We start from the raw sequence: 18,862 nt of genomic DNA, 5'->3' as shown, positions 1-18,862 counted from the left end.
ATAGAGTTTAAAGAAAAATATATAGAGATAGAGGGATATAAAGATAGATAGATATATAGATATAGAGGTAGAGATATATAGATATAGATATAAAGATATATGGAGATATAAAGATAGTGAGGTATATATAAAGATAGAGAGATAAAGAGATAGAGAGAGATAGAGATAGAGGGATATAGAGGTAAAGATATATATAGAGATATAGAGATAAAAATATATAGAGATAGAGATTGAGATATAAACAGATATATAAAGATAAAGATATAGAGATAGAGAGATAGAGAGATAGAGATATAGAGAGATAGAGATAAATAGAGATAGAGATAGATAAAGAGAGAAAATTTTGGACATGCTTCCCACCTTAACTACTGTTCGTTAATGATTTAAACTAAGCATAAGACCAAGCATTTTCAGTGATACTGAAGAAAATATGCATTAAAAGTTATTTTTTCAGGGAATGATGGGAGAGAGAGAGAGAGAGAGAGAGAGGCAGAGAGAGATAAAGAGATAGAGATAAGAGAGAGAAAGAGAGATAGGGATAGGAGAGAGACAGGAATAGGAAAGAGATAGGGACAGAAGAGAGAGGGACAGGGATGGGAGAGAGAGAGATAGGGTTAGGAAAGAGATGGATAGATATAGGGATAGGAAAAACAGAGAGAGAGAGGCAAGGCTGGAATCTATGGAAATTCGTCTGCTAAACGGAAACAAAAGACAGCCGATGGATGGTGACGTCACAATGGATTTTTTTCCCCGATGGCTCTATTTTTGTTATTTTGTACGGCTACAGATGGTTTGGTGCAAAAGAAAAGTGTTTAAAACAATATTGGGATATTTTCCCATGTTCAAATGAATCAAATATGAAAATTGTTGAAACCATCCTGGTATGAACTGATAAGATGTGGCAGACCGAACGTCATCGCGACGGAAATTTCATTCGATGTCACTTCAGCTGGGTCTCCTAGGTTGGCATCACCAAAGGTAGAGCCGCAATCCCAGAGAGGGACTTTAAACCTTCAACCCTACAATACACTCACTGTGAATATTCGTATACTTTTTAGACAGATCAAATTTACTGGTTCAATGTCACGTTTTCTGGTTATGCATCTAATACATTTTCTGTAAAGAGATGTGGGTGCATTTTATGTTTTGAGTGTTACATTATTAACTTGGTAATGTATTTATTGTATATGGTTTTATGCATGCATCAATCAAGAGAGTAATGCAGGAAATTTGATAATCACAACACTCTGATCCTACGAGCTGTAACTGTATCTAATATTCATCCGTTTATGTTAAGAGAATGGTTCCATTTTGTTATTTATGTTCATCATCTGATGCTTAGAGAATGGCAGAAATGCTGCTGTGGAAAGACATGCAGCACTGAAGGGAGGAAGAGAGAGAGAGTTAGTCATATCTGCACTCAACTCATCTTACACTTCAAGATTTCTATCATTGCAGTTTCTATGCCAGAGAGAAAGAGAGAGGAAAGAAGAGAGACAGGGTGGGGAGGGTGGAGAGAGATATAGATGGAGATAAAGAGAGAGAGAGTGAGATAGAGACAGATAGATAGAGATATAGATAAAGATAGAGAGAGAAAGAGAGATAGAGATAGGGACAGGAGAGAGAGACAGGGATATTAGATAGAGAGAGATAGGGATATGAGAGATAGAGATAGGGCTAGGAGAAATAAAGAGAAATAGGGCTAGGAGATGGTTACTGGTTAATGGTTAAAAAGCAAAATGAGTGTTAAACATCTAAGGTCATATAGCACTTTAGAAAAGTATATTAAAGGAGGGGTGAAGGGTGCTAGTTGCTATGATTCAACTATCTAGAGTGATCTTAAAAAGTTAAAGATGGGTAAAGAAGTTGTTGTATGAATGGGCAATGGTGGGTCTAGGTAAGGGAATTACATAAGTATTTCACGTGTGTATCCAGGAAGGAGTGGAAATGATAGAGGGGATGGAGAAAGGGAGAATATACGTGTAGTTGGAGTTGAGAGGAGTGGATTGTGCTGGGAGGGAGTAGGAGGAAGTAGTGTAGGGGGAATATGAGTAGGAGGAGGACGGGTGTCGGGAGGATGGATATCGGCAGTAGTTGGAGTTAAGAGGGATGGGTTGTAGGAGGAAGAGGTGTAGGGGGGGGGGGGGTATGAGTAGGAGAAGGACTGTAATCGGTAGTATCAGGAGGATGAATATCGGTAGTAGGCGGAATTGAGGGGGTTAGGTTGTGTTGAGAGGGCGTACAAGGGAGGGGTGTAGGAGGAATATGAGCAGGGGATGGATATCAGCAGTCACTTCGAGTGTGGAGGGAGAATGAGATTTTGTGTCTCGAGCATATAGCTTTTAATATCTTCCATAGTTTCTGCAGTGTAGTTAGTTGGTGAGTTTTGTGAGAAAGTTTTTCTTATGTTTTCCTATGGGGGGGGGGGGAGGAGACTGGTGCCTGAGGAATAAAGACAAAAGTAGGTGGCGGTGTGTGTGCGGTTGGGGAAGAAGGGGGGAATGTTTAGTCTGTCTGCTGGGGGTAGTGTGGGGAGGGAGAGGGGACGGTGTTGGGGCTGTAGTTGAGAATGGAGCTGTGCTTGAGAATGGAGTGTCTGGGTTTAGAGTAGCAAAGGAATTTGGCTAGGGGAGGTAGAATGTAGAAGTGGAAGTGGGGAAGTAAGTAGGTATAGGGGAGGATGTAGGAACTTCTTGGGGTGGAGGCAGAGCGAGCGACATTAGTAGAGTAGGGAGTATAAGAGAAACCTTGTCGACGTGCTTCCTGTCTGGTTTCACGTAGAGTGAGACCATTTTTGTATGTGAGATAGAGACAGTTCCGGTACAAGTAGTTAAAAGTTAGCAATCCCATTTTGTAGGAATGTGATTACCATAGATATGAGTTAGACTTGATAGTGCTATGGCTTCAATTTCAGATGTAACTGTAACGAGACGAGAACGGTCTGGTCGGGTACGGAAGGGGACTTTGCCCACTTGCTTTTAGGGACATTGTTGAAATGGTTAATGGTTAAAAGCAAAATTAATACGCTAGACATCTCAGGTCATATAGCACTATAGGAAGGTATAGTAAAGGCGGATGTTAGGTGATAGTTGCTATGCGTTATCTAGAGTAATGTTGAAAGGTTGGAGTTGGATAAGGGTTGATGAGGGAAAGGGTTATGGTGGTTTAGGTAAGGGAGTTAGATCAAGTGAAGGATATTCAGGTGTTTTATGATGGCTAAGTATAGACGAGAAATAAAGGGAGTGTAGGGAAGAGATGAAATGGGAATTGGAATAGGAGGATGTGTGAAGAAAGTCTACTTGGAGGCAGATAATGGATGGGTTATAAGAAGCAAGGGTATGACGTAGGTCTGGCCTGTGAGAACGGAAACCGCGAATATTCCAATGTAGGAGAGCTATATCTTTTATTTTATGAGTGAAAGCGTTGGTACGTATTGGGGAATCTGGGGGGGGGGGGGGGGAGGAGGAGCGAGGGGGTGTAAAGGAGGGGAATCAGGAGGTAGGGAATCTGGGGAAGGGCATTGTTGTGACATGAGTGATTCCCGTGTGTATCCGGGAGGGAGTGGAAAGGATAGAGGGGATGAAGGCAGGGAGAATGTGCGGATAGTTGGGGTTGAAGGGGGTGGGTTGTGTTGGGAGGGAGTAGGAGGAAGTGGTGTGGGGGGAGTATTAGTAGTACGAGGGTGGATATCGGAAGGATGGATAGTTGGAGTTGAAGGGGATGTGTTGTCTTGGGAGGGATTAGGATGAAGGGGTGTAGGGTGCTATGAGTAAGAGGGGGATGGATATCAGGAGGATGGATATCGGTGGTGGACGGAATTGGGGGTGTTAGGTTGTATTGAGAGGGAGGAGGAGGAAGATCACTTCAAGTGTGGAGGGAGCTTGAGTTACGGAATTTTGTGTCTCAAGCATATAGCTTTGAATGTCATCCATAGTTTCTGCAGTGGAGTTGGTTGGAGAGTTTTGCGGGACAAAAGTTTTCTTATGAGGGGGGGAAGAGGAGACTGGTGTCTCAGGAACAAAGGTAAAGGTAGGTGGAGGTGATTGTGCTGTAGGGGAAGAAGGGTTAGAACGTTTAGTCTGTCTACTGCGGGTAGTGCGGGCAGGGAGAGGGGATGGTGTTGGGGATGTAGTTGAGATTGGAGCTGTGGTTGAGATTGGGGTGTCTGGATTTAGAGTGGCAAAAGAATTGGTCTGAGGGAGGTAGAATGTAGAAGTGGTTGGGGCTGTAGTTGAGATTGGAGCTGTGGTTGAGATTGGGATGTCTGGATTTAGAGTGGCAAAAGAATTGGTCTGAGGGAGGTAGAATGTAGAAGTGGTTGGGGCTGTAGTTGAGATTGGAGCTGTGGTTGAGATTGGGATGTCTGGATTTAGAGTGGCAAAAGAATTGGTCTGAGGGAGGTAGAATGTAGAAGTGGTTGGGGCTGTAGTTGAGATTGGAGCTGTGGTTGAGATTGGGATGTCTGGATTTAGAGTGACAAAGGAATTGGTCTGAAGGAGGTAGAATGTAGAAGTGATAATGGGGACATCTTAGGGTGGAGGGGGAGTGGCTGAGCGAACGATGTTACTAGAGTATGGAGTATGAGAGAAACCTTGTCGACGTGCTTCCTGTCTGGCTTCACGTAAAGTGAGACCATTTTTGTATCTGAGAGTTGTTGCCTCAGATTCAAACTTGTAAGTGGGGCAGCCTCTATAAAATACATTATGAGGGCCGCCGCAGTTAGCGCATGTACGTGTTTGTGCTGAGCAGTTTGATCGGTTATTACCAGGTTGGGCACATATGGGGCATCGGTCTGTGGAACGGCGGTGTTTGGCAGGGTGTCCAACGCGCCAACAGTTTTGACATTGACGGAGAGGGGGTTGGTATGGTCGAACAGGCAGGGATTGTCCACCAATGTAGATACGTAAGGGAAGGTCATGTGTACGGAAAGTAATTTTGGCAATATTGGTCGGATTCTTTCGTTGACCTCGAGGAGGAATGGTGTAGCAATGTACTATTTCACATCTTGGTCTTTGAGGCATCCTAATAAGTCTTCTCCACATTCTGACCAATCTTTGGTATCGACTGGGCAGTTTGCTGGGGAGAGAGACAGTTCCGGTACAAGTATTAAGGGTTGGATGAGATTCTGCAGGAATGGGGTTGCCAGAATGATCAGTTAAATTTGATAGTGCTATAGATTGTTTCTGATCTGACTGTTACAAGACGAGAGCGATCGCGTCTGGTATAGAAAGGGACTCTGCCCACTTGTTTTTGGAGGCATTGTTGAAAGAGAAGAGTGTTGCCTGAGTAAGCTGTAGAAGGGATCACGAAAAATCGGTCCCATTTAGCTGGGCTAAACAGAGTATTTAAGATATCTGTAGGGTTGTTGGTGGTGGATGGTCGAGGACGTGTGGAAGATGGAGTATTACAGAGTGATGGAGAATAAGGCTGTAAGGTAGTAATAAGGGAGGATGGGGTGCTTGGTGAAGGTTGTGGGGGTAGAGTTGATGAATTTGAGGAAGTTGGGAGGGTGGGAGTGTCTTCTGGAGATTGAGTCTCTGCTTGGCATTGAGGAGTGGGTAGTAGTTTCAGTGTTCGGGGTCGTGGTCAAAGGGGAGCCTGGGGTGGGGCTATTTGATAAAGGGGCAAGCCTCATTGTCCCTAAATAAGGGGATTAGATCTTCATTACTGGTCATGGGGAACCTTGATTATATAAAATGGCATAAACGGTCCACCTTCTTTCACTAGAGGTAAGGGCTAGACAAATAAATCGGGAGTACCGTGCCCATAGTTACCGCAGGCCGTTCAGGACTGGCACAAGGTTAGCCTTTCATCCTCTCAGCATGGCTCTTACACCTTAGGAAGTAGATAGTAAAAGGGGTTGGAGAAGAGACGGAAACAAAAAGCTGGAGGGGGAAAAGACCATGCAAAATTAGTTGAGTCGAGGGCTGAGGCCCTAGGCAGGGGAGATCCCTGTATTGGGTCTCAGTCTTCGTCTCATAAGCCCCCCCACGATAACAACGGGCAAGGGATTGGGGGGGGAGGGGGGCATTGTTGAAAGAGAAGGGTTTTGCCTGTGTAAGAAACAGCAGAAGGGATCATGAAAAATCGGTCCCATATGGCTGGGGTAAATAGAGTATTTAAGACATTGGTAGAGTTGTGGGTGGTAGAAGGACGGGGACGTGTGGAAGAGGGAGTATTGTTGAGGGGGGTAATATCACGGAGAGATGGAGAATAAGGCTATAAGAAAGGAAGATGAGGTGATTGGTGAAAAAGGCTGTGGGGGTAGAGTTGATGAAGTTTTACAAGTTGTGAGAGTAGGAGTCTCGAGTTTACATGGAATCAGTTTAAAGTTCGTTTTCATTCTAATGTTGCCATTAACTCATTCAAGGCCTCTAAATGTCTGGGACAATGCACTAGTCGTGGTCAAAGGGGAGCCTGGGGTCAGGGAGCCGGGAGAATTTAAATCGATGGGGTTATTTGATGAAGGGGCAAGTTTCATTGCCTCTAATATGGTTATTATTTCTTCCCTACTGACCATGGGAAGCCTTGCCTATGTTGGGGAAATAAACAGTCCACCCCTTAGGGTCCCCTTGAAGGGCAAGGGCTAAACAACAAAACAGGGGAATACTGTGCCCATGGTTCCCTCAGGCCGTCCAGGACTGCCACAAAGTCAGCCTTTCATCCTTTCAGCACGGCTCTTACATCTTAGGACGCAAGGTCTATATAAGTACTCATATACACCTTGTTAGGAAGTATACAGCAGGAGAGGTTGGACAAGGGATGGAAACCAAAGAGCTGGAGGGAGAAAAGACCATGCAAAATTAGTCGTCGAGGGCTGAGGCCCCTGGCAGAGGAGACCCAGTATTGGGTCTCAGTCTACGTCTCCTAAGCCCCCCCCCACGACAAAAACAGGCAAGGGATTGGGAATTGATGGAGAGGGAGAGAGAGTGGGGCATGTTTGGAACATGTGAGACATGTTTGGAAAAGATGTGATCTCTCAGCTAAAGTAAAAAGTAATCAGCCCAGAAGCTGGGTTTGAAGAGATGGCCATTAAAATAAGATGGTCATGTGTTAGAAGAAATTTACAGTTCACATGGTCTGCTTTTATGTGTTGTTTTAAAGTCACGTATATTCTGTACTCATTTATTGAAGCTCGCAGAATTTTTCAAGTATCTCTTGGCAAGTGGCACAGGAAACAAATAAATTAGGTTTACAATCCACAAAAATAGGTATCCTGATTTTCTCTTCCAGTATTGAAATGAATAATTGTGTTAGACAATGGCATTGAGAAAGATTTATAATATATTTATTTTATTCTAAAAATATATACACTTACAATTACATTATATTGCATTGATAGTTGCATAAACTGAACCTGTTAAATGGTACAAACTGTTAACCAATTCCAAATTATTTAAAGATTTTGAAGAATATTTCCTAGAAACCTTTACAAGATAATCAAGATTTTTCTTTGCAACCACTTCCTAGCACCACAATAACATTAGTATAGTGAAGATACTTTGCTTAACAATTATTTTAACTTTGAACAATTCATACAAAGATTTCCGTATCACTGCTCTGTATCTGAATAGACAAAAATTGCATATACTGTCTTGTTAGTTATGATGTAATACATAAAATAATTGACATACTTACATTTCTGATTTTTTCCCATATAACTGTGAAAGTGACATTTGTCAAACTGTAAATCCATATTTGTTTTTTTCTTGTATTACCATAAAGCCAATTCAAGCCTATCAGCAAACTGGAAACTGGTAACATAATCACTAGCTATCTTTTCCTGAGAAAACAATCCAATATGGTTTTGAAGTTAACATGGAATCAGTTTACACTTCGTTTTCATTCTAGCGTTGCCATTAAATCATTCAAGGCCTCTAAAATATCTGGGACAAAATAAACCATGTGGTGTTTACAGAAGGCCCATCTTGGCACGGGTCAGATGCTCTCTTGCGATGATCAGGCGCTGAATCTGTGCTGTGCCCTCATAGATCTGGTAGATTTTGGCATCGCGCATCAACTTCTCTGCTGGGTACTCTGTGTTGAATCCATTGCCACCAAACACCTTTTGATTGATAAAAATGGTATTAGCATATATTCCAAGATTCCTGAATATGATGAAAAGAATTACTCAAAAAAACAGTAAATGAGGTTGCATTGGTAAGAAAATATTTACAAAGATAAATAAATGCCAACAAAGGGATCTACATATGATCTGACACTGTATTATTGTTATTACTAATATCATCATCTTTCCCTTTAGAAACCACTTTTAGAAATGAATCACTGTAACCTATTCCTCACCTGGACTGAGTTAGTGGCAGCACGGTTAGCAGCATCTCCAGCAAAGCCCTTGGCAATGGAGGCATAATATGTGTTGCGACGACCCTCATCAACTTCCCAGGCTGCTCTCATCCAAGCCAACCTGCCGAGTTCGGTCTCCATTGCCATTTCAGCCAAAATGAAGGCCACAGCCTGTGAACAATAAAAAGAATGATTATCTTGTTTGATTATTTATTGTGTTATGAAACTTTACAACTTCAACTATAAATAATCCTAAACTAAATGTCTGAAACAAAGGTTTTCATCTGCTTAAACTAATATTCTTTACTTAACCAAGTGAGTATGACTCTCCAAAGAAAAAGAATAAAAGTGATAGAGAGGCAAGAACTAAACCCATTAAATATAGTGTGTAAACATGAATAATAATGGAAGCAACCTTTTCGAAACTTTTCTTCCTTTTTACAAACTTACTTGATGGTTAGCAATATGAGTTCCAAAAGTCTTCCTCTCCAAGGCATACTTGGTGGCTTCTTCAAGGGCTCTCTGGGACAGGCCAACTGCTCCAGCTGCCACAGGGGGTCGAGTGCGATCAAAGGCACCCATTGCAATCTTAAAGCCAGCACCCTCACCTAAGGAATATTTATAATTGTTAGTTTTACAAAATCAGTATGCATTATATGCAATATGCACAGTTTCACAAATGAAATCTTTCCTTCAGTATATCTAAAAGTGATGACCTCAGTCAAGAAATGAATTTCTTTATTTAATCAAACCTGAGGAGATAGGCTGAGACCTAATACTGGGGATCACACCTTCCATGAACATCATTCCTTGACTCAACTAATTTTGCATGGTATTCTCTTCCCTTTTCCTTTTCCTTCTTTTTTCCAACCCCTTCTACTATCCACTTCATAAAGGTGTGAGAACCATATTGAAAGGATGAAAAACTGATTTTGTGCCAATTGGAATGGCCTAGGGGAGCCATGGGCATCATATTCCTGTTTAGTTGTCTTAGTCCTCAAGGAAACCCTGAAGGGTGAACCATTTCACATTGCAACATACTTCAGGCTTACCATCGCCAGCAATGAAGTTTTTATACCTTTATCAAGGGCAATGAAGCTTAACCCTTTATCAACAAGCCCCACTGACTTTAATTCCCTTAGTTCCCTGACCCCAGGCTCTCATTTGACCAAAACTATGAACATTATTACTACCACCTCCTCAAAGCTTACTATCTATAGTACTACTTCACTGAACACCACTCCCTCTTCCACAAGGTTATTCTCCTAACCTCACCTCTACAAACCTTTTGAGCAATCTGTTTAAGCTGCATAGGGTAGACTTTCAGTGATCCCCTCTACAGCCCCTTACTCTGACAACTCATTCCTCTTCCAACAATGCCTCCAAAAGCAACTAGGCAAAGATTCCATCTGCAGCCACACCCTAATCGTTCCTGCTTTGCCCTCCATTAATCTTGCCAGAGATTACTTTCCACAGACATAACCTCCTCCACAATGCTTACATCCCTCTCTATCCAATAACCTCCCCCCCTCAGAATTGTTGATGTTTAGGCTACCCTGCCAAATACTGATGCCCATTGCTCATACTCATTCATTCACTTATTCATGATCTTTTGCTCTTATTTTCTAAATTTATTGCTCTCATCCACTTATTTTTACCCTGTTTCTCTATATATATCCCTAATTCTATAATTTTCTCTCCTTATTTTCTTTTATTTTTGTTTCTCACTCCTATTCATCCACTTTCTCAATTTTCCTGTCTGTATCACAACAGGCTGAAAATCTGGAAAATCTAGTCTTTAACTCTAACATACAGGCATGCACTAATAGCTGTGGGGCACCTTAATCTATTGTACTGTGAATTCATAAACACTTCTCCTTTTCTGAAACTCAAATTTGGGTCAAGGGTCAGGCACACACTACATGCACTTTTTACTATACTGCTTATTATCATTATTATCATCATCTTGTTTGAAAATTATTAGATGATGCCTATAAACAGTCTTTAACAAAAAAGATTGTCTATCACCTGTAACTATAAAAGAAATCTCACATTTGTTATTATGAAACTAGGCCTAACCCACACAAAAACAATCAAACAGTTATAAACTTTCCACATCTTATCTATCATATCTTAGCTTTTACTAGTGTGGTTTTGTTGATAATTGCTTTTTTAGAAATCATATCATTTAACCTCTAGTTTCATCTTTGTTCTATGTCATATCTAAGCCGAAAAGGAGTCCATAAAACACTAACCAATGAGAACATTCTCTTTGGGCACAACAACATCTTCCAAGGTAAAGCCACAGGTGTTAGAGCAGCGCTGGCCCATGTTGATCTCCTTGCGACCCCTGATCAGCCCAGGAGAATCACCGTCAATGATGAACCCAGTAAATGCCTTAGATGATGGGCACTTGGGATCTGGGCTGTAATAAAGACATGAGAATAAGATAACTAAAGATTTGATACAGCCATTTCTATAATAAACAGATACTGATGATACTTTTATCTAACCTCAGGATATGCCCTAGCTTAAAAATTTGATTCAACATAACTTAACCCCCTGGACCCGGATGACACTGTGATTACGTCAAAGAAAAATTTGGGTAGCTACCCGGGTGATGCGAACAATGTGTCAAAAGCGAACGCCAGGGTGACATTAAAGACTCGCCACGAGTGCACAAACCTTTTGGAGTGTGATTCGACTCATTTGGCACTTAGAAGGGGGCTTTAGCATTATTCCCATCGGTAAACGAATGTGGATAAGGTGCATAAGCAGTGATTGGAAGAGCACCAGCTCCAGGGAGGATGCCATTTCCATGCTGAACACCATATTCTTGGCCACTGTGACCAGCAGCGCAGGTGTATTACGTAAAATTGAAAATTACAAAATCAATGATATATATGACAAATAACCAAATGTTCCCTTTTTTTTTTTTTTTTTTTCTTGCTCTGAGTTATTTACTACATAGAGATATAATATGGAATCTGTGCAAGGAAAATAAGTAATTAGCATTTGGATAAAGCAAATCAAAAGACAAATAAGGACATTGGAAAATGACGATAAAGCTAAAAAAGTATACACAAAATAACTTTTCAAAGGGGAGGCACAGAGTCTTGTCACGGCTCATGGGTGTTCGTGCGCGTCCAGCCTACACACTGCATGCCCGGGATGCTGATCACTTACGTAACCTATTGCATGTGGTTTTCAGCTCCATGATTTCCGTCATGCAACCGGATCCAAGGGGTAAATTAACAACTGTGGTGCTTTACAAAACTGTAAACACTATGGAAATATATTTAGAATTAACGTTAATAAAGCTTTACATAATTTCAAGTAGTAATTGCCATTACTCCACCCACCCCCAAAGAGAGAGAGAAACATGCAGCCCTAAAACAAAAGAAAACTACTCACTTGGTACGAGCTAACAGGAAATACCAGTTAGCAACTCCACCATTGGTGATCCACATCTTCTGGCCATTGATAACATACTCATCACCCTTTTTCTCTGCTCGGGTTTTGATTCCGGACACGTCAGAGCCAGCCCCAGGTTCAGTCACTCCATAGGCCTTCAAATGCAGCACAGTTTTGTGAAACCTCTCAAACACATCCTAGCTAAAGCTAACCTAATCTAAATTCCAATGTGTCATGTCTGATTTTGTAAAGAAGTATATGTTACTCACTTTAAATCTAATGCTCCCCTTTATCAATAATGTTCCTACTTACACACATCAATGGCTCCTCTGTCATGCGACCAAGGTACTTTTTCTTCTGCTCATCATTGCCAGCAATGATAACTGGCATTTGCTGCAAACAAGCACAATCATTAATAATCAAGCATGAAATAAAACCATATATTCTGAATATAATACAAAATCAAACATTTTCTTTAATGCTTCATTCAGTTAACTGAAGAAGTATGTCCAATGATGCCAAATGGCATGTCATATACTATGATAACTGTGGGCCACAGTGGTGGTTGGCTTTGTACTTTGAGATTCTAGGGTAAAGTATTTCAGGTAGTGTCTGTGTATACTTTGTTACTTGCTTACTTATTAGAACATTTATGTTGTATCATCGTCATAAACAATCACAAGTATCATTATGAGTATTGAATAATTGAAGAGATGTGCATCAGCATATTTTGGTTATGAATGTGGTAAAATCAAAGCCATAACTATACCATCATTTTCAAATTACTTTGAAAAACTTCTACCTGAAGGGTTGTCTCTTGGTTACCATCCATAATGGCTCTGGTCTGTATATTTCCTAATTCAAAAAAAGATTGGTTACAAAATGATTTTGCTCATGTTTACCAGCTTGCTACCCTTATAACTCTATTCCTCACCTTTATATCTCAGATGCCTCCTTATATATACAAATAGCCAAACTTTAATTCATACTTAGATTATGGATATTCACTCATAGAACCATGGTTCCATAGCTGGTTGCAGACAGAAATCCCACCACAGTTGTCTATTTCTCACCCATGAAAACAAGCTAACTTTTCACCCTGCAAAGATTTCATATCCTCTGCTCAGTCTTCACTCTAGCACCATATCTCAAGGTTTATTAAACCCATGTCAATAAGAACAAAATGCATACTGATTTTCCCTGATCACCTGCCAAATCTTCATAGTTCTCAAGTCCCACAAAAAGAATCTATGCTCCTCCTTCACTCTCAACTTTTCAATGAGGAGTTAGAAGAACGAAAAAGTGGTCATCTTGCATATGCCAACTCCATTCACAGGCATAGATTTCAGGGGACAACAAAGAATGCAGTGAGAAAGACATGGTACAGATATACCAATTATGCCATCATGTGTACTGGCAAAATAGGAGGAACATAGACCAAGTGTGTATGTAATGCCTGTGACTTTTCTTTGTGCCCTCTGCTGCTTGGAGAAATATCACACTTACACGAAGTACTAATCTGGTCTCTTCCTCTGCTCTTTATGTTTACATTCTATACAGTCTTTGTATCTTTTTCACCAAGACAACTCAGAAAAAATGTATATCTGTTCCATTAATAACATACATAACAAACAGTGCCTTGATAAAACCTCAGAGAAAGGTTAAACTATCAAGTATATTGATAACAAATTCACACTTTCACTTTTCATTCAGTATGATTTAGTATACCATTATTGTTGATGAGTAGTAATGTAAAGCCATGTAACTAAAAAAACTTTTGGGTACAGTGTGCACATACCATTAAGAAAATCCCATACAAAGGTAAGAAAGAAAAATTGTACACAGAGAGGGTTTAGTTTTACCATCTTAATCTTTATAAAGAATAATCCATATTGAAATCTTTTCCAATACATAAATTAAATCAACTCACCCCAAGGTTGTTAGCCTCCATTGCTGTCTGGATACCTGTACAGCCATAAGCAATCTCCTCAGTAATAAGGCATCCTTCAAAGGTTCCCAGTGCCATACCTCCAAATTCAGCGGGAATATGGGGATTCATGAGACCAAGCTCCCATCCCTTGAAACAAGAAAAAACAAACATATAAATAGGCAATCTTCAATCTTTTGTATATCAGCAAAATATCCCTTCTAGGTTAACTGCAATACCAATTCACAGAAAATAAAAAAAAATCTGAATTTCGTCAATATAACAAGAGTCAATTTCATAATTTTAATAGACATAAAATCCCTGCAAAATAACAAACAGTACAACATAAAATTTCAATATCAATCAGGAAAATACTAATTATAGTAAAGACAACAGCTAACAAACATATCAACAACAAATAATAAAACACAAAGTTTTGTCATGAACTCTTAGAGAGAATTCTCAATCCATCATTGGTAAAGTACAATTGTTGCCTTTCAAAGGAATATATAAAAAATTCAATTACAGATTATTTTACATACCTTCTTGACAATTTCCCAGGGGTATTCCATTGTTCTGTCATACTCTGCAGCCTTTGGCACAATCTCCTCTCGTGAAAATTTGCGAGCTAACTCCTGAATCTCCTTCTGCTCATCAGTCAGGTCTGAAATTATGAAGAGTTGAAATCTTCCCTCAAATATAAATATCAATACAATTCAACATCTAATGCAACGTTTAAACTATACCCAACCAATTGTTACCAAGTACATGCAGGGTCTTTTTTTCTCTTTTTTTTAACACATGGGTTTACAAATATTCAGTCCCAAAGAGTCAATTATAGAACTTACCTAACCTCACTTCTTACCCTACTCCTTGAATTTTTAAGGAAAAAGACCTTATTCTTTTCAATATCATATTGCTCCTAATAAAAGCTTTTCTTTCTGGAAATTCAAGGAAAGAGACAATTATCCGCTGTCTAGTAGTCCTTAAAAATGACTCCAATGTGACTTGAGATATGCAAGAGCATTATATGTGATTACAAAATTAATAAAATAAAACCACAGTGCATGTGGATGTGGTCAATCAAACTGAGTGCATTTGGGCTTTGGACATCAAGGTGAAACTGCCTCAATTGAGCAATGCCTCTCTGAAACTAGTGGGATATTTTCATATTTAATGGAGCTGTAATCAATGAGAGAGAGTGACAATGCAAATTTGATACTCTTAACAAGTTTCTTCCAGCTTAAATCACCCAACTATTGCCATTCCCCCTCTTTTGTACCCTTTCATAACAGTCTAGATTTTGTAGCTAGGCCTAAGCTGTGTTTAGTCAGCCCACCCACTCCAAGTCATGACATGTTAATGAGTCAAAGGCTGTTACTTCAAGACCACTATATCTGTCATCATCAGTATTATGCAATATGGTGTGTAACCTGTAGCACTATTTATTTTACACTCGCCGTTGTATGGGACTGCACAGGAGTGTGTGCAATGTGGCTGTGCTGCTTTCCCTCCTTCGCACAAACATGTTTGTGTATATATATATGAACACATATGTTTGTTTATATATATATAAACCCTTGCAGATACATGCAAGCACACAGACATATGTAAATGCGCTAAGAATGAGTGGAGGGCCTGGTTTTAGCACGTGCCGAAAGCATTCAACTCCTTCGGCGGGTAACACCCCATCGCCAGCTCAAGCCCGGGGTGGCAGGCCTGGGCCTTGGAAAGCTGCAAGGGGGACACCCACTTGGTGGTTGACATCCCCTGGCCCACTTAGCTCTAAGGCCGTGCGGCAGCCCACTGCTCCAGGGAATTAGCTGTCTATTGCACTTTGCATCAAATCATGCCATCTGCGACCAGCGCGTTATTATCATATTTCAGCACCTTTCTTAGATGACCCTAGGTTACTAAATTTTGGGTCTAAATCTTTTCTTCATTGATTTTCTGTATTTGTTATACTCATCTTTACTTACAGCACTTTCTTGGCAGCTTGTCTATATGTCTATGTGTCATGGATTTAAGTCAAAAGTGCTTATACAGCCCTTCTATTACTGCCACAAATTTATTTGTCATTTCATAATTGTTACTTGTCAGTATCCTTTCCTTTGATAGGATGTTATATCTTATAAATGGCTTCTGTAGTTGTGACTGTTTACCATTGTAATATCAATACTGCAACACACACAGCACATATCAAACAATATTTGTTGGAACATGTATACCCAGGGACACTGGGTAGCATGGAGAATCTCAAGCTAGGTTACTCAGCTCATCTGGAAACATGGTGTAACCTATGGAAACATAGCAGTGTACAATTAAGGAAGGACACTGCTCATTTGAGCAAAGGCCAGGGTGATGGAAAAGACTGGCTACAAATGACAAACCTCTTGGAGTGATTTTTGACTCATTTGGCACTTAGAATGGGGCTTTAGCATTATTCCCATGTAATGAGCATAAGCTGTGACTGGAAGAGGGCTGGCTCCAGGGAGGACACCATTCCAATGCTGCACACTATTTCTGGCCACTGTGACCAGCACCGCAGATTTATTACGGAAAATTGAAAATTATAAAAAAAAAAAAAAAAAAGATATATGCCACATATAACCAAATGTCCCTTTTTTTCTTGCGCTGAGTTGTTAACTACATAGAAAGAAGATATAGAGTCTGTGCAAGGAAAATAATCTATTACCATCTGGATAAAGCACATCAAAAGACAAATATGAACATGTGAAAATGGCAACAAAACTAAAAGTTTACACAAAATAACTTTGCAAAGGGGAGGCACACAGTCTTGTCGCTGGTCATGAGTAATCATACGTACCCGGCCAGGATGTTGGCTACTTACGTAACCCACTCCCTGTATTTTCAGTACTGTCATTTTCATGACTCAACCAGGTCCAATGGATTAAGTAATGAAACGATATTGCTACGCAGTTTGTTCTCGTTGGTGTTACATAGCCAGGGATTTTCAATTATTTTTTGTACATGTTGGTTGATATTGCCTGATGTCATTGACACATCTGAGAAATTTAACCCAGTGCCAACAGGTAAAACCGTTTGGCAAGTGGACGTAATAACAGGATTGTTGGCGCCCGGCTCGATCGGTAGTTTGCAAGTGACATTTGGCACTTAAAAGCTTTTATTTTGCTTTAATTTATAAAAATATTATAATTTTGAAGGTTTAAATTCATTATAGGTGCCTATGCCTATGATCTTTACCATATAAATGAAGCCCCTACTGGACATGATACGATGCCATCCGTTTTTCGGTCCACAACAACCATGGCATGTACATACATGCCACCCATCGGCTACGGGTTAATATGGAAATGCCAACAAAACAAAGGCTGTATTTCAGGATTCTTCTTTTGTTTTCATGTCATATGTGCATTAATAATCCACTAAGGCCTCGTTATTTCATGAAGGCAAGTAAAAAATAATGAAATCTTAGTGAGATTTTGTAACTAAATTCCTACAAATATAAAGTGACTAGATTGTGATTGATGGCTTGGCATATTTGTTCCCAATGAGATAGCCATTCTTGTTTAACTAGCTTTCTTTTGCTTATAGGTTCTGTAGGAAATGTGTATCATCACTGAATCCATGACTGGACTATGATTCTATCATTTAATTTTCATAAAATACCCATGATTCTGATGATTGTGTTATAGCATCTACAGGCACAGGAAGAGGAGCATAGGCAATATAGCTACATAAAAAAAATACTCAAGATGATTCTGTTAATTTTCAGGATAGTAATATCCTTTCATTCATCTACCAAAAATATAGAGATAGACAAAAAAAAAATCTTCATGACTTGGCACTGTCATAATGAAAACTAATAAATAGATGATTGATAAATGTGAAACAATAAAATAACTATTGATAATAATGACACTAACTATTAACAATTACAACATCAAATAATACCAGTAAAAACACTGTCTACTAACTGATACTACTACCCATTGAGAGGACTATTAATGGACTTACCAAAGCATACACCTCCCTTTCCTGAACTAGACGTTGCAACAGCTGGCTCTGCAGCAGTGCTTCGCCATCTTGCCGTGAAGCGTGCAAGTGATCCAGGGCGCAAAAGCTGAAAGACAAAGGATTGCTAATCATTCTTCCACCTTTTTCCTAGATATGTGATGAGAAGGAAAAAAAAAAAAAAAAAAAAAAAAAGTCTAAATAAAGTTCTACCATAGTGATTCAACACTTTTCATATTATTTTCCGATTACTCTGCACATCCTATAGCACCAATTCATATCTTCTAAAATTGCATAATGAAAAGAAAACTATATCCCCTCGTACATATCTTGTAATCCTCTTTCAAAACAATTGAAGAAAGCAATTGCACTAATTCAGCAGACAGAATGGGAATTAAAATAATTGATTTATTGCTATTTATTGAAAACTGTTTATAAAGATAAATTACAAAATATGTTATACTAATTTTTTTTTATCAGACTTGAAAATCACAAGAAAATTATGTATTGAAGGCTTGCATGCCTTGATATATTTAATAAAATAGTTTTGTGAAAAAAAAATTCTAACAGTATTTCAAAGCTAAATTCTAATCTACATCCATGGCAATATTCATTACCATTATCATTATATCTTCATCTCTCAATCAATCTATAATCTATAATATAAATATATAAAAACATATATACCTACATATATACAAACATACATACATATATATACATATATATATATATATATATATATATATATATATATATATATATATATATTATATATATACATATATATGCACACATACATACATATAGGTATATATACACACACACAGACATATAGGTATATATACACACACACATACATATAGGTATATATACACACACACACAAATATAGGTATATATACACACACACATACATATAGATATATATACACACACATACATATAGATATATATACACACACATACATATAGATATATATACACACACATGTATATATATATATATACACATACATACATATAGATATATATACACATACATACATATAGATATATATACACACACACATACATATATATATACACACACACATAATATATATCTACACACAACATACATAAACTATACACACACACATAACAATATATATATACAATATATACATATATACATAACATATATACCTAATAAAAATTTAAAAAAAATTTAAAAAATATA

General features: G+C 39.0%; 1 protein-coding gene across 1 annotated transcript; it reads right to left on the bottom strand.

Moving 5' to 3' along the window:
• Positions 1 to 7,271: 7,271 nt before the first annotated feature.
• On the bottom strand, positions 7,272 to 17,782 carry LOC138866702 (medium-chain specific acyl-CoA dehydrogenase, mitochondrial-like). The gene is made up of 9 exons (XM_070139995.1): positions 17,645 to 17,782; positions 14,188 to 14,309; positions 13,649 to 13,795; positions 12,031 to 12,111; positions 11,719 to 11,873; positions 10,560 to 10,729; positions 8,755 to 8,912; positions 8,305 to 8,475; positions 7,272 to 8,065 (listed from the first exon to the last, which is right to left on the bottom strand). The coding sequence occupies exons 2-9, from the start codon at positions 14,215 to 14,217 to the stop codon at positions 7,913 to 7,915; spliced, it is 1,065 nt and encodes a 354-aa protein (XP_069996096.1). The 5' UTR covers positions 14,218 to 14,309; positions 17,645 to 17,782; the 3' UTR covers positions 7,272 to 7,912.
• Positions 17,783 to 18,862: the final 1,080 nt, after the last annotated feature.

Source organism: Penaeus vannamei, chromosome 26 (assembly GCF_042767895.1).
Source record: "Penaeus vannamei isolate JL-2024 chromosome 26, ASM4276789v1, whole genome shotgun sequence".
Lineage (NCBI taxonomy): Eukaryota > Metazoa > Arthropoda > Malacostraca > Decapoda > Penaeidae > Penaeus > Penaeus vannamei.
This window is presented reverse-complemented; position numbering and strand designations above follow the sequence as displayed.